The sequence below is a fragment of the Seriola dumerili genome, unplaced genomic scaffold (genome assembly GCF_002260705.1).
Source record: "Seriola dumerili isolate Sdu_G_001 unplaced genomic scaffold, Sdu_1.0 BDQW01000044.1, whole genome shotgun sequence".
Lineage (NCBI taxonomy): Eukaryota > Metazoa > Chordata > Actinopteri > Carangiformes > Carangidae > Seriola > Seriola dumerili.
The window spans coordinates 7,123,943-7,137,129 of record NW_019174299.1 but is presented as its reverse complement, the minus strand read 5'-3'; the positions used below and the strand labels follow the sequence as shown (position 1 = coordinate 7,137,129).

The 13,187-nt window shown below is 40.3% G+C and overlaps 1 protein-coding gene across 1 annotated transcript in view; it reads left to right on the top strand.

Annotated features, from left to right (window-relative positions):
* Window positions 1-13,187, top strand: part of LOC111217666 (ras-associating and dilute domain-containing protein-like) — a 29,310-nt gene that overhangs the window by 5,240 nt on the left and 10,883 nt on the right. Inside the window, exons 4-10 of the mRNA XM_022739633.1 lie at window positions 100-428; window positions 2,820-3,515; window positions 3,738-3,775; window positions 5,064-5,233; window positions 5,381-5,493; window positions 9,142-9,361; window positions 9,769-9,941. Of these exons, the coding sequence (XP_022595354.1) occupies window positions 100-428; window positions 2,820-3,515; window positions 3,738-3,775; window positions 5,064-5,233; window positions 5,381-5,493; window positions 9,142-9,361; window positions 9,769-9,941 (1,739 nt within the window). The remainder of the gene's footprint in view (window positions 1-99; window positions 429-2,819; window positions 3,516-3,737; window positions 3,776-5,063; window positions 5,234-5,380; window positions 5,494-9,141; window positions 9,362-9,768; window positions 9,942-13,187) is intronic.

Genomic DNA, 13,187 nt, shown 5'->3' with positions numbered 1-13,187 from the left:
TGCAACAGTTCATTTTTCATATTATAAATAGTATGGATTTTTAATAGACACCACTCAGTTACGACATAGTCATAACACACTGTCTTCTGGTCAATCCAGGCATCAATGCTCAGGCTCGTAAGCTGCAGAAGAGCCGCTCCAGAGTGACCTCTCTGTTTGTGGACGGCAGCGGGGAGGATGTGGACGGACTCGGGATCTGGAGGAGTTTGAGCGAGATGGATCTGTCTGCTATGGGGAAGGAGGCCAGCCGGGCCCAACAGAGCGCGCTCAGAGAGGATCCCGAGGCCGAGGCTGACAAGGAGGTGCTGCGACTCGGCATGGAGAAGGAGGAGACGGAGAGCAGTGACGACAACACCACCCAGTACTCCATTCACCCACCCTTCGACTTCCCTTACTTCCTCCTGCTGCAGGGCTACAGCCACAGACAGGTAAGAGACAGAGGAGGGATAAAAGGTTTAAGTATAATTATTAATAATCTATGGAAAATAAGGTATAAATGAGTAGTTATCACTAGAAAAAGCCCCAGAATGTAATATATCCTTCTGTATTATTGTATCCATCAGTACAACAACAGTACTGGGGAAACAATTTACAGTCACTGTTCACAAAGAATAAGAGAGAAGAAAGGACTTATCATTCAAACAGCTGTTACTTCATTCTCAAGGACAAAATCCCAGAGTCACAGAGGAGAGCTTTGGTCGCCTTTGTTATAACAGGCAAACACTCAGACGGGCTCGTGAAGTGGACTGCAGGACCTGTAAGTCCTACGCAGGCCCACAAAAGAAAAAGAAGTGACTCTTTACTCAACGCGGACTGCCACACAGGACGAGATGTCTGTCATCATGTCCCAATGAAAGGACAAGGAACAGAGTGTTCACCATTCAGTCAGAAGGAAACCTGCTCAGGACGTTGAAAAAAAAAGAGATAACCCTGATTAAAGACACACTGCAGAGGAGGATAAACTACACAGAAGCTATTCTTAGAGTACACTGTATACACACAGTCAGCTGGGGTGCGGGTGGGGGAGGGAACACTTCAACTGGTGTGCTGTAATCTACATACCAGGATTTTAAACGATGCCTCATTTGAAACATAACCTCAAAAACTATCACCTCCAACGCACGTCCCTGTAGATGTGAGATGCAGTTTGAATCATTTGCTCGTTTTTTACAGTAAGCACAGAGAGTCGGGCCGTGGCCGTCGCAGGAACAGGAAGTGCTTTCCCTCAATGTTGTTCATGGAGATTGCTGACTGTGCAGGATACTGGTAGCTCCACAGCAGGCGTAATCTTGCCCTGCAACAATAGGTCGACCCAGAGCGAAAGCAAAGGAACGAGGCGCGTCTGTGGTGCAGTGGTCATATAACAGGAAATCAAAGCTTTCATCCATCCAGACCTTAAAAGTGTGTTTGAGACACTGTGATATCACAGATTGACTGGTGGAACCAAAAAACTAATTTGGGATGCAACCAATGGTGTTTTTTCTTATCAATTAATCACACTGAGAGGTGTTTCTAATTACATGAGGACACAGATGAATGTAATGCAGTCCAGTGAAACACCATCACTAATTCCAACCTCAGTGCTAAAGCATTTAATCCAATTTATACCTCTCTGACAGTGTCAACAAAAACTGAACATTACAGGCATCATAAAAGTCGACTCTACGGCAGAAGAGTTGTATTGGATTAGACTGTGCAAGTGTAATGAAGAGGAAGTGGCATAAGTAGCAAACAATATCTACTGGCCTATGACATTTCTCTAACCCACCTTTGTATTCTGGAATATAACACAGAGTAGTAGCACTGTCCTCACATTACAGCTGCTGTTACCTTACTTAGCATAGGCCTCTAAGGCTGCTTGGTTCTGACCAGCAGGGTGAATACAGTATCGTCGTCTGACTAATAGTCTTACTGCAATGACCCTGAGGTCACGGACATCACCGACGTCTCACTCTTAAGCCCTTCCATTCCTGTCTCACCTCGCACTGCCTGTGCAGGCTGTACTTAACACCAGCTGATCCTGCTGATGTTCACATGCACTCTGCTGGCTCGTTTCCAAAATGTCTCGTCCTACACACTGACTGTCTACAAAATTAATCTGCAGCTGTTTTTATCATTGATTAAAATTGATTGATTTTAACTTTTTCAAGCAGCATTGGTGAAATTTCATGGTTCCAACTTCTTTGTTGCTTTTCTTTTCTTATAATAAAATAATTGTCTCTGGTTTTCTGACTGGTAGTTGGACAAAACAAAAAACTTGAAGATGTGAGTTTGGCTCTTGGAAATTATGATATTCAAGTGCTAAGATTACTTTGTTCCAGGTTCTCAGTTTGATCATTTGCGGTTTTATGTGATATTAAACTGAATATCTTTGGAGTTTGGGGAACTGATTGATCAAAATGAAACATTTGAAGGTGGAAAATAGGAAATTGCGACACCAATTTCTGGCATTTTGTAGACCAGATAATCAATCAATTAAGAGAAAAATGAAAGGAAAATTGCCAACTATTTTGATAACTGATTACTCGTTTAGTTTAATTTAAAAAAAATTATGTTTCCACCTTCTCAAATTTGAGAATCTGCTGTTTTACATGGTAAATTGAATATTTTTAGGTTTTGAAATGCTGATTGGACAAAACAAGACATTTAATGATGTCACTGTTGTTGTAGGATATTGTGATGTCCATTTATCACTGCTTTTTAAACCAAACGATTAATCGATTAATTGTGAAAATAATGCGGAAATTGTTAGTTGCAGAAGTAATTTTTTAAAGCATATTCAAAGGAAAAATAATTCATTAAAAACAATGTTTTTTCAGGACTTTGTCATCTACTTGATGAGTGGGACGACCACCATCTTTGGCTGCTGTAGAGAACACTGTAATGGTGAGGATGAGGAGAGGTTAAAGGTCGACATCCTTCTCTTTGCTCCTGACGTGTTGCCTCAACACTGCTGTGTCAGACGCTTGGACTCTCACAACCAAAGCTCCACAGGAGAGCACAAAAAGACACTGACAATGCTGAAGCCCCTCCATGGGGCTCCTGTGACGAGAAATGGTTTTCTCCTTAAAGAGGAGGTGGAGCTGAACCCTGGGGACTTGGTGGGTTTGGGGAAACACTACCTGTTCATGTTTAAGGATCCTACCAGCACATCAGGGTCCCCACAGACGCCTCATTGGATGACCAGACTCTGCCCAAACTCTGATACAAAAATGTCATCCTCTTGTTTATCATGTGGCTCCTCTATTGCCATGAAAAGGTTCCAGAGGAAGCCTTTACCTCCTCGTTGGAGGGACCTGGAAGGCACAGAGGCTTTGGTAAGCTATGAGCTGGAGCAGGAGGAAAGAGTACTGCAGGAGATTTTGGACATGTTGGACCCCAGTGGGAATGAACCAAAGCTGACACCTGCTTTCCTGCTGAGCCTCTGTATCCAGCACTCAGCCTCCACGTTCGAGCTGACACACTTCAGACAGCTGCTGCTCCGGATAGCCAGCCAGATCCAGCTCATCATGTGGGTAAGGATGAGTCTCTGCTCTTTCTTTCTGCCATCAGATAATTGACCCTTTGTGCAAGTGAATATCAAGTGTTTATCTGTGTGTTTTCAGCTCTATGTTCCCCTGAGTGTGACTAAGAATGTAAAAGTAATCAAATATGTCATCAGAGTTGAATATATGGTTGATGTTGGCTGGTAATGCTCGTATGAAATGGATATATTCTGTATGTGTTCTCCTTCTCAGGAGAAGACAAAGGAACTTGCAGCGATCCAGCCAGAAACGTGAGTAGACAAACTTTAAGTGTTTTCAGAGTGCCCCAGAAATACATGACAATGAGCAGCCATTGCCTGCGATGATATATGACACCCAACACCTGAGGTTTACTGTTTGAATAAAAGAGGAATTAGAGTCTGATTTACACTGATGCAGTTTGTGCAAAGACAGAATTTCCCCTCTCACAAAGTAGAAGCAGCTGAGAGTTTTCTCATGATCACAGGGCTGCTTTTTTTGTTACTCAGCAGGTTCAATTAGAGTCCAGTGTGTGGGCTTCAATATCTGCGGTCTTATAACAGGAACTGAAAAGCCCTTTAGACCTTATAAATGTCTGTGAAAAATGTTTGAAATGAGACTGTCTTCACAGTTTGACTGGTGGAGCAAAACAACATTAAAGCTGCAACTGAAAATAATTTTCATCATCAATTGATCTAATTACGTTGCTTTTGTCCATAAATGTCTCTCATACAAGACAAATATCAAATCCTACCATCTGAGAAGATGGCACCATCAAATGCTGGGCATTTTTCCTTAAAAAATGAATGTAAAAAATTATTTGTTGATTATCCAAATCAAATTATTAATTGTGTAACTGATAAATCGCTGCAACTCTAAACGGAATAACACAGTTTATACTACTTCTATTTAGAAAACAACTTCCAGCTGAGAGATTTCTCATGAGCTCAGTAATACTGACTTTATCATTAAAAAAATATCACTGGATTATGTTCAGTCTATTTGAGGAAAGTTTAATTAGCTGTTGTATGGGCTTCAATAGAAGTGAGTGGGAGACAGAGTGAATATTCGCAGGACATAAATGTTATGTGAATGTACTTTTGGATACAAGTGTAAGGTGTCTAAATGTAACTAATAATTATTTTAAATATCAAGGAGCAGCATACTTTATTTTGTCCAGAGAAAAGTCCATCACTAAAGGTTATCAGTTTACAATCATATATATACTGTATATCATATAAGGGTAGAAATTATTGCCTGAAAAATGACATAAACAATTAATTGATTATCAGACTTGTTCATTAACTTTCAGTCAATTGACTTATTGATTCATCAACTAATCACTGCAGTAAAAAGAGAGAGAGAGTAGCCCTTTTTCACAGCAGACGTTTTTACTTGTTACAGTAGGAAAAGCATTAACTCTGGCTTCCTAAGTTTTGGAAAGTTGCTGTCATGTCTGTGAAGTATAAATATTTCATCATATTTTTTACAGGATTGAGTCAAACTTTTTGTAAACATGTTTCAGCACTGATCTCTTAAACTTCTGTCTTTTCACATCAGGAGCTCTGGTGAGGGGCAGCCCGATCACCTTCAGCTGCTCAGTATGGAGGAGCTGATCCCAGGTCTGCAGCCGCTGGTGCTGTGGATGGCCAACTCCATTGAACTGCTGCACTTCATCCAGCACGAAGTCCCTCAGCTGCTGCCCTGGAGGCAGGACCAGGAGGACGAAGGTGGTTGTTACATCTGTCACGCTCACAGCTTGTGGACCTGCAGTATGTGTGTGTGTGTGTGTGTGTGTGTGTGTGTGTGTGTGTGTGTGTGTGTGTGTGTGTGTGTGTGTGTGTCTGTTGTTAAGACTTGTTTATATGTTTCGTCAGGCCTGTTGGACTCTGAGATGTCATTCACTCGGACAGCTTGTGAGGAAGCCATGACAGTCCTGGAGGAAGTCATCATGTTCACCTTTCAGCAGTCTGTCTACTACCTAACAAAGGTTGGCTGCCACAAATTCATATAAGCTGAATATAAGAATATTTTTGGGTGGGGCTTGTCTTATATTCGAGGACAAGACAATTACATGTTCATGATATCAGATTCTTTTTGAATCTAACACATTTTTTTTTTACAGTGTTGAATAATGGTACAGCGTTAATGTTGCTAGCGAGGGTTTTTAGTCCATTTAAATTCTTTCACTCAGTCAGTGTTTAGTCCGGTTCAAGCTGCAGGTGTTTCTGAAGGCTGGTGTGGCATGTTTTTGCAGCAACAAAGGAAATAAATGAATGACAAGTGAGAACATACAGAAATGAACCCGGGAGAAAGTCTGTCAAACAGCCAAGAATCACAGATGATCAGCTCAAAAAGACAAAAGTTTGAAAAGTCAGAGAAAGTCTTATCTTAGGGAAACTTTCCCAACAGAACAGAAAAGGATGGGTTGTCTTGTAATCATAGTCAACCCTTATTTGGGCCAGTAAGGTTTATATCCAGACACACTTTCATATAGGGACATCAACATCTTCCACATCCTTTTGACTTGTAAAATCAGAGTATCGGTCACATGTGAATCAGGAAACTGGACTGTATAACCACAACGCTCTGTTTTCCAGGAGCGTTATCCAGACAGAAAACACAATTGAAAATGGAAACATAGACTCTCAGTCAGGAAGAGCCTGTGAGATAGTGAGCACGGTGTCTTTTCCACCAACTGGAATATAAACACAGACAATCTTTTCTCTCAAGGCTCAGTTGGCTCATAGAATAATAACAGCAGAATGCCTGATTTGGTGAGAAACACTAGGCCTGTTTCAGTCTTGCAGATGCATTAATGAATTGTTGGAAGTCGAGTCAAATTTATTTACAGAGCACATTTAAAAACAACAGGTGTAGATGGGAGAGAAGTGAAGGTGGTCTGGATCTAGAATATGGACTGAGGAGATTGGAGATGTTGGCTGGTGCTAATCTTCAGCGAGCTTTAAAACATTTTATTAAAACCAAAAATATGGACTTGTATTCAAATTAAACATCCATAACTGGGAGAAGTACTATCTGCATATATGAGTTTTTAAAAACACCAATATTAAATGGAATGTATGGTTGAAATTCAGCACTGATGAAAAAAAGGTGAAATCATTTAATTGTATTGTTTTTAAACTGACAAACTTTTCTTTCAGCCGAGCTAGGGGAGATGTGCTGACTCGCACATACGAGACTTGCAGTAGTTAATAAAAGGATGTAAGACAGAAAGAAAAGCTTTTATCTTTCCTATTGATATGACATGACAAAAGCTTTTGTTAATGACTAAGTTTGGGTTTCAACAGCATTTCATCAAATCCCAGCCCAGTGTCAGATACTCTTATCAAATCTAAATCTTTATGAGTGTCATTTCAAATCTCATTAAGTTTAGCAATAACAAAAGTTATACATGACAACAACTCGAAGATTAAGTTTAGATCTGTGATCAGCTCAGAGCAAAAAATTCTGCAGGTTTTAGTCGTAGCTACCAAATTAATCAACATTAGCATGAATTAAGCTCCATTCACGATCAGTTAGTCAATATCTGTATTTGGTCGTATACTGTTGTTACAGAGTGATAGATCTGGTCTCTTCATTCACAAACAATCTTTGGCAGAGTACAGTCAGCACTTTGGAGAGAGCACATTACCCAACAGCTGTTAACGTTACCTGCAAATTTTAAACATTGGTCTTTTAAGCACGGAATTAAAATGTGCGCAGAGATTTGAGGACGGAAGCAAATGGCAAAACATGGACCTCTAGAAAAATTTTCAGGACCGAGCAGTGGAAACGTATCTTGGATTCTATAAGAACTGAGTGCAGTGGAAGCATATATAATGAAAATAGAATAGGGCCTAAGGTGGACCCTTGGTGTACACCAAAGGAGAAAAAATGATGATATATAATATATAATATATAAAATATATATATATAATAAAATCTTCACTGATATTGATCTCTGTTGCAGATATTAATGTACTCACTCAAAGTTGACTATAATATCTGGACACTCACTTTTAATCTCTTTTCAAAGTCTGTAAATTAATCTTAATGTATCTGGATTCTCTTTGTGAGCCAAGAACAGTCAACTCCCCAGGATACTCCCAGGATAGATTTATACAGCTTTCCCTTGTTAACGTGGTTCATTAAAAGCTGACATCACAGCACAGACACGTAACAGCAGAGACTGTGGAAACAACACCACCCTGCAAAGTGGGGGAAGGAAGCAGGAACAGTCTGTGCTGTTGTTTTGAATTCTCATATTTCTATCGCTTTTGCTGCAAACAGCTTATACAGGACATATATATACAAGAGATATTTTACTGTACAGTATGTGCTCCTCAGTGTAATTAAGGGTTTCTTTTATGTGCAGTTTGAGACATAATGTTTATTTGTCCCTTTCAAAGCTTGTTAATCACTCATCCCCAGTTCTGTTAGCAGTAACATATGATGTTATTTCTCCCTTAATTACAGACAGTGTACTGTATGTGCATGTGTTTGGTGGTAACTGTCTTTCTGTTAGATAGAAAAACAGGAGAGGGATTAGCAGCTATGGGCAGCAGTCTGTTTCCTGCAGAGGAAGACAAACTGTCACCAGAGAAACACCCAACAGGGGGGTTAATTTCCTGTGAACTGTGACTGAATGTTCGTAATGCACACACCATTTTTCCACTTCTTCTTTTTCTTTCTGAGTCTCTTTAAAATTAGAATATGAATAAAACTGTACCAAAGGACATTAATGCAGCTGCAGATTTATCTCCCTGTCTCCACGATAACAAGAAACAACAGCACCTGTAGATCTGCTGAGCCTCGCTGGAAGGGCATGCAGGGTTATTGTCATCTTTATAACCACTTTCAGTGCATCTGAGGTCATTATCTAAGTCATGGTGTGTGAGGGACTGTGTGTTTATGTGTATGTGCACCTATCAGGATGATGTCATGCATGTGAAACAATGGCTGAACTGTGGCAGAAGAAGGAGTCGAGATAAGAGCCGGATCTGACAAAGAGGTGGTGTTCAATAAAGCAGCTCGCAAGACAAGATCTTTTTCTTTGTCAAGCACTTACCCTTTTTAAGATACTACATTCAGCATATTTATATTTTTGAGCAAGGGCACTTATGTCCTCAAATTAACATGATAACTATTTATTAATGTTAAAACACATAATTTAAGGGTATCAGAATGCTGTATTTTGATTATCTGTGTGAAACTATACGATGTCATTTTATATACTTGCGTGCATTTTTTAGCATCTCTAATGACTCTGACTCTGTAACTGTAGTATAACATTATGCATTTTCTCAGAGCTGCTTTTTGTGGTGCAAAACACATGCTCTCCTTCAAAGTTTCCTGTCTACTCAGTGGATGCCTCCCTCACACTGACTCATCATGTCATTATGTTGTGTGCATAGCAACACTAAGAAAGACAAAAAAGTACTTTAATGTCCTACTAACGTTATTACACAGTACTTAATACAATGAGAAATCATGTGAAAGCAAAAGACAGATTCATCAGCCTCATCACTGCTCGATTCCCATGGTCCATTAGCTTTGGGAGTGGTGATGTTTTTTTTTGTAACATCCTGAACGTCTTTACTGCAGAGATTTAAAACATGCCCATCTCTGTCCACAGAGTATGTATTCAGCTCTGCCTGGTCTGCTGGATGGGAACCCATTCTCAGAGAGTGGTCAGCTGCGAGTGCCTGACGGACTCAGCGGCATCCTGGAGGTGCTGAAGGAGGCGCTGAAGCTTCTCAAGGCTTTCCAGGTGCATCCGGACATCTCATTACAGCTCTGTGCCTACCTGTTCTTCTTCATCAACGCATCGCTGTTCAACGCCCTGATGGAGAGAGGTAAGCTCACTGTCCTCTATCAAGAAAAGCTGGGGCCGGTTTCATAATGATATGTCAGACTACTCTGTCGTGTTAGACCATTTCACAAAAATAAAGACTGACCTATTTTAAGCCAAAAACACTTTACCAGCAGGCCAACTCAGGTCTCAGAAAAATGTTACCATGGTAACATGGTAAGCAGTGACAAATGCAGTGACCAGTAGCACCAGACAACAAAAATCAGGGAAACATAAATGTACAATAGATAAAGATAAAAAAAACATAAAGATCTTTTAGTCTGGACCTAAGTTGAGGACTTACTGAAAACTAAATCTTATCTAATGTCAGTCGAGCCTTTGGTTGCACATCGATATCATGCAATGCAATTCTCTAATTTAAGACTAATCGAAGACCAATTCATCATTCAGGATCTGTTGCTGGGTTCTACCAGTGGTCGCGAGGTGTTCAGATCCGGGCCAACCTGGACCTGCTGATGGACTGGGTCCAGAGCATCGGACTGGGCGATCTGGCCACTGAGTTCTTCCAGAAGCTTTCAGCTGCTGTCAATCTGCTGGCCACACCCAAAGAAACCCTCCTCCAGGTCAGAGGACATCCACTTCTCCTTCCCTGTTTGCCTTAGCCGCAGGCAGGAGTAGCTTCACAAGTCGAGACATGTTTACACCAGCCTGAATGTTTTCATTGTCTTAAAGGTGTCGCTGCAGCATTATTTCATGTTTATTTATTAGGTGCAAAATTTTCCATCTTTGAGAAATCTGAACTTCACTTAACCCCTTCCACAGCAGCAATGTAGCACCTGCTCTTTTCAGCAGTGTCTTATTGTTGCTAAACAAAGGCCAACTGATAAAGCCATAAAATCTGACAAGTCTGTGGAAGCATGTTATTAGTTTATGGTTATAATAGCAATGAGTAGCTTCCATAGTACAGTGCTCACTGTTCAAATATGAGGAAATAACCTTCAGAAAAAGAGTGAGTAAATACACTAAAATGTTCAAATCATGATGTCATGGTGCTAATGATGGTCTGACTGTCACTAATAGTCATTCAGACCAGAGTATATCCTGTTAGCCAGAGTATGTAAGTAATATATTATCAGCTCAAATCCTATTAATGCTCGACATAAGCCAAGTGGAAACATAGAAACACATTAGAGTAAAGGCATCTTAGAGGCTTTCATACCCTCTGTATGTTCAGCAATTACATCAAACAATACTGTACACCACGAGAACAACAAGTTTATATTGTGTTTAATCTTTGCTGTGCCAATTTGACACTCAATCCCTCCTTTCTTAGTTACCCATTCAAATCTTGTTTACACTTTGCACCACCAGAGGAATCTGAGCTCTCACCTGGCTGGTTATTGAACACTCAGGTATTCAGAGTCATAAAGAGACACTCACACATAAAACTACTCAGGTATGACGCATGAGGAACAAAGGTTGTACAAACCTCCAAAACAACAAACCTTCCTGATTCACAGGTTTATGGCTGCTGCAAAGATGATGACATGAAAGGTGCTGGATGTTTTTGTGGTGAAGTAGCTATATACAGCATGCTATAAATAGAAAGAGCCTCTAATATGTACTTTACATTACCTCCAAATCGATCTTTGTATCTTAAATACAGTATATCCCTCAGAATAAGAAATTCAAATCAAAGCTTGGATGTAAATCTTAATCCTTGTTACAAGACAAATGCAGTGGGGGCGTATTACTTCTTGGGTTTCACTGCCTCTTAATGTGATTTATTGATTGAAACAGCATGTTGATGTGGGGCACAACTCAGCGAGGGATCATTGTAAACTGTGAACCACAGGGACGTCACAGTGTCACAGCTCCTCTTCTCATTCATGACCCACCACTGCATCCTCTCTCTCCTGTCCTCCTTGCTCCTCTCTTGCCTCTCTCTCCTCCCTCACCTGCACTACTGGCCTTTTTTTTCTGGTAACACACTTTAGCACTTAGATAGGCAACATGCAACAAGCATTTTTATTTCCTCCATTCTGTTTAGGCATTTGTACTTTAAAATCCAAAAGGAACCTCTCATTAGCTAAAAGGTGACTAATTAGCATCCCTAATTAGCTTTACTAACCTCAGCTCCTCCATGGTCCCCATCCTCCTTTCTCTTCCTAAACAACCAGTTTAATAGACTCAACTGAAAACTGAAATATAATTTAACTATCAGTGTATGTGTACATGACAAATTAGACTTTAGTTAGTTACCTGACGTTCACTTACTGGACAAGTAAGTGAGGTAGTAATATCACTGTAGCTAAGTCGAGTAGCCTGCCTTATAGTGTGGAGCCACTAGCTATGTTGTAATTACTAACAGAGGATCCTAACATGGGACACACAGGTAATAATGACAAGCAGCTAATTAATGTTACTTCCTGTGAATGTAGCTAATGTTACATAGCAGCCAAAAAACGCACTGTTAACGTTAGCCTTTCTTGGGGAGATGTTTGCTAGGGCTAACCCTCTTCACTTCTCCAACATAGGACTTTTCTTGGTCGTGAGAAGCTGCAGCATTTATTAACACATTCTGTACATTGACTGCCATATTGACAACTTACTGCTAACCTTTTTTTTTCAATACCAATTTTATCAAATCCATTTTAACAAAAAGAAAATTACAATACACATTTCTGTTTTATTCTTAAGCTCAGTCTCTTTACACACTCAAACATCTTTGTTTAAATGAATAGCCAATCACCAGCATTATTAGAGCTTGCTCCAAGCATGCTGCATGCTGATTGGCTCACTGACACTGAGATTCACTCATTTACTCCTTAGGTATTTGAAATGAGATCCTCGATAGAATCAAACCAATTCAGTCGGGCCATAAAAGTATTGTTTGATATCGAGCCCTACTTGTAACAAACTATTTCAGCTGCTTATTCATTACAGGCTATTTATTACAATATGTCAAAACTGTTATCCATTACTTTTAACACATTTGCAACCATCTATTCTTTACTTTTAGTTGACTATTCAAACTTTTAACTTCTCTGTTCGGTTGCTAACTAGTTGGTGTTCATGTATCACTACGTTCTATATTTGGAGGAACTGGGTCAGATATGAGGCTTAGTTTTTACACTCTGAGGTTGACACCTGTTTTCACTGTATGACTCTCAGTCAAGTTACCAGCGTGAGACATCTCCGGGGGGATTACACAGCACCAGCCCACCCATGACACAGCTGTCGACGTCCGTGTCTCATCTGTTGGTGGGATTGGATGGTTGCTAGGAAGCTGGTGGTTTTATGTATCCCTGCCTTGGCATGAGGTCACTGTGGCTGCAGCGGCAGAGCACACACCCTCGACAGATTTTTAGTTTTCCATCTGGAGTTTTCTGGGCTCTTGAGAACTGAAGTGGCTCACTGGCATAGTTGTAAATTACACCAGAGGGATGTGGTGTGGCTTGTTTTGCCAGCAGTTAAGAAGAACACAACATCTGAGGAGTTATTTTAGGAGAGTACAGCCTCCAAACATTGACACTCAGACATAACAAAAAGAGACATTTAAAGTTTCTGCCGTTTATAAGCAGCATTTAAACTTCACCTTCTGCTGAGCTGAGTGTGGCATGTGTGTTATAAGAGAAGGGCAGGGACTCAACAACATTTAACTTATGGTTTCTATTGTGGCACCGGCTTGTCTGGGCGAAGTCTTACTTCCACCAATTCAGCTGTAAACAGACTGAATGAACTGTGAAATTTTCGTGATGTTTGTCTTTTAATAATCACATGAATGTGGCTGGTGAGTGTTTCCTCGTCCTTGAGCTACTTTCTGCAGTCATCAAAACATCAAATATTGTCATTCTCAAGTTGCTGCT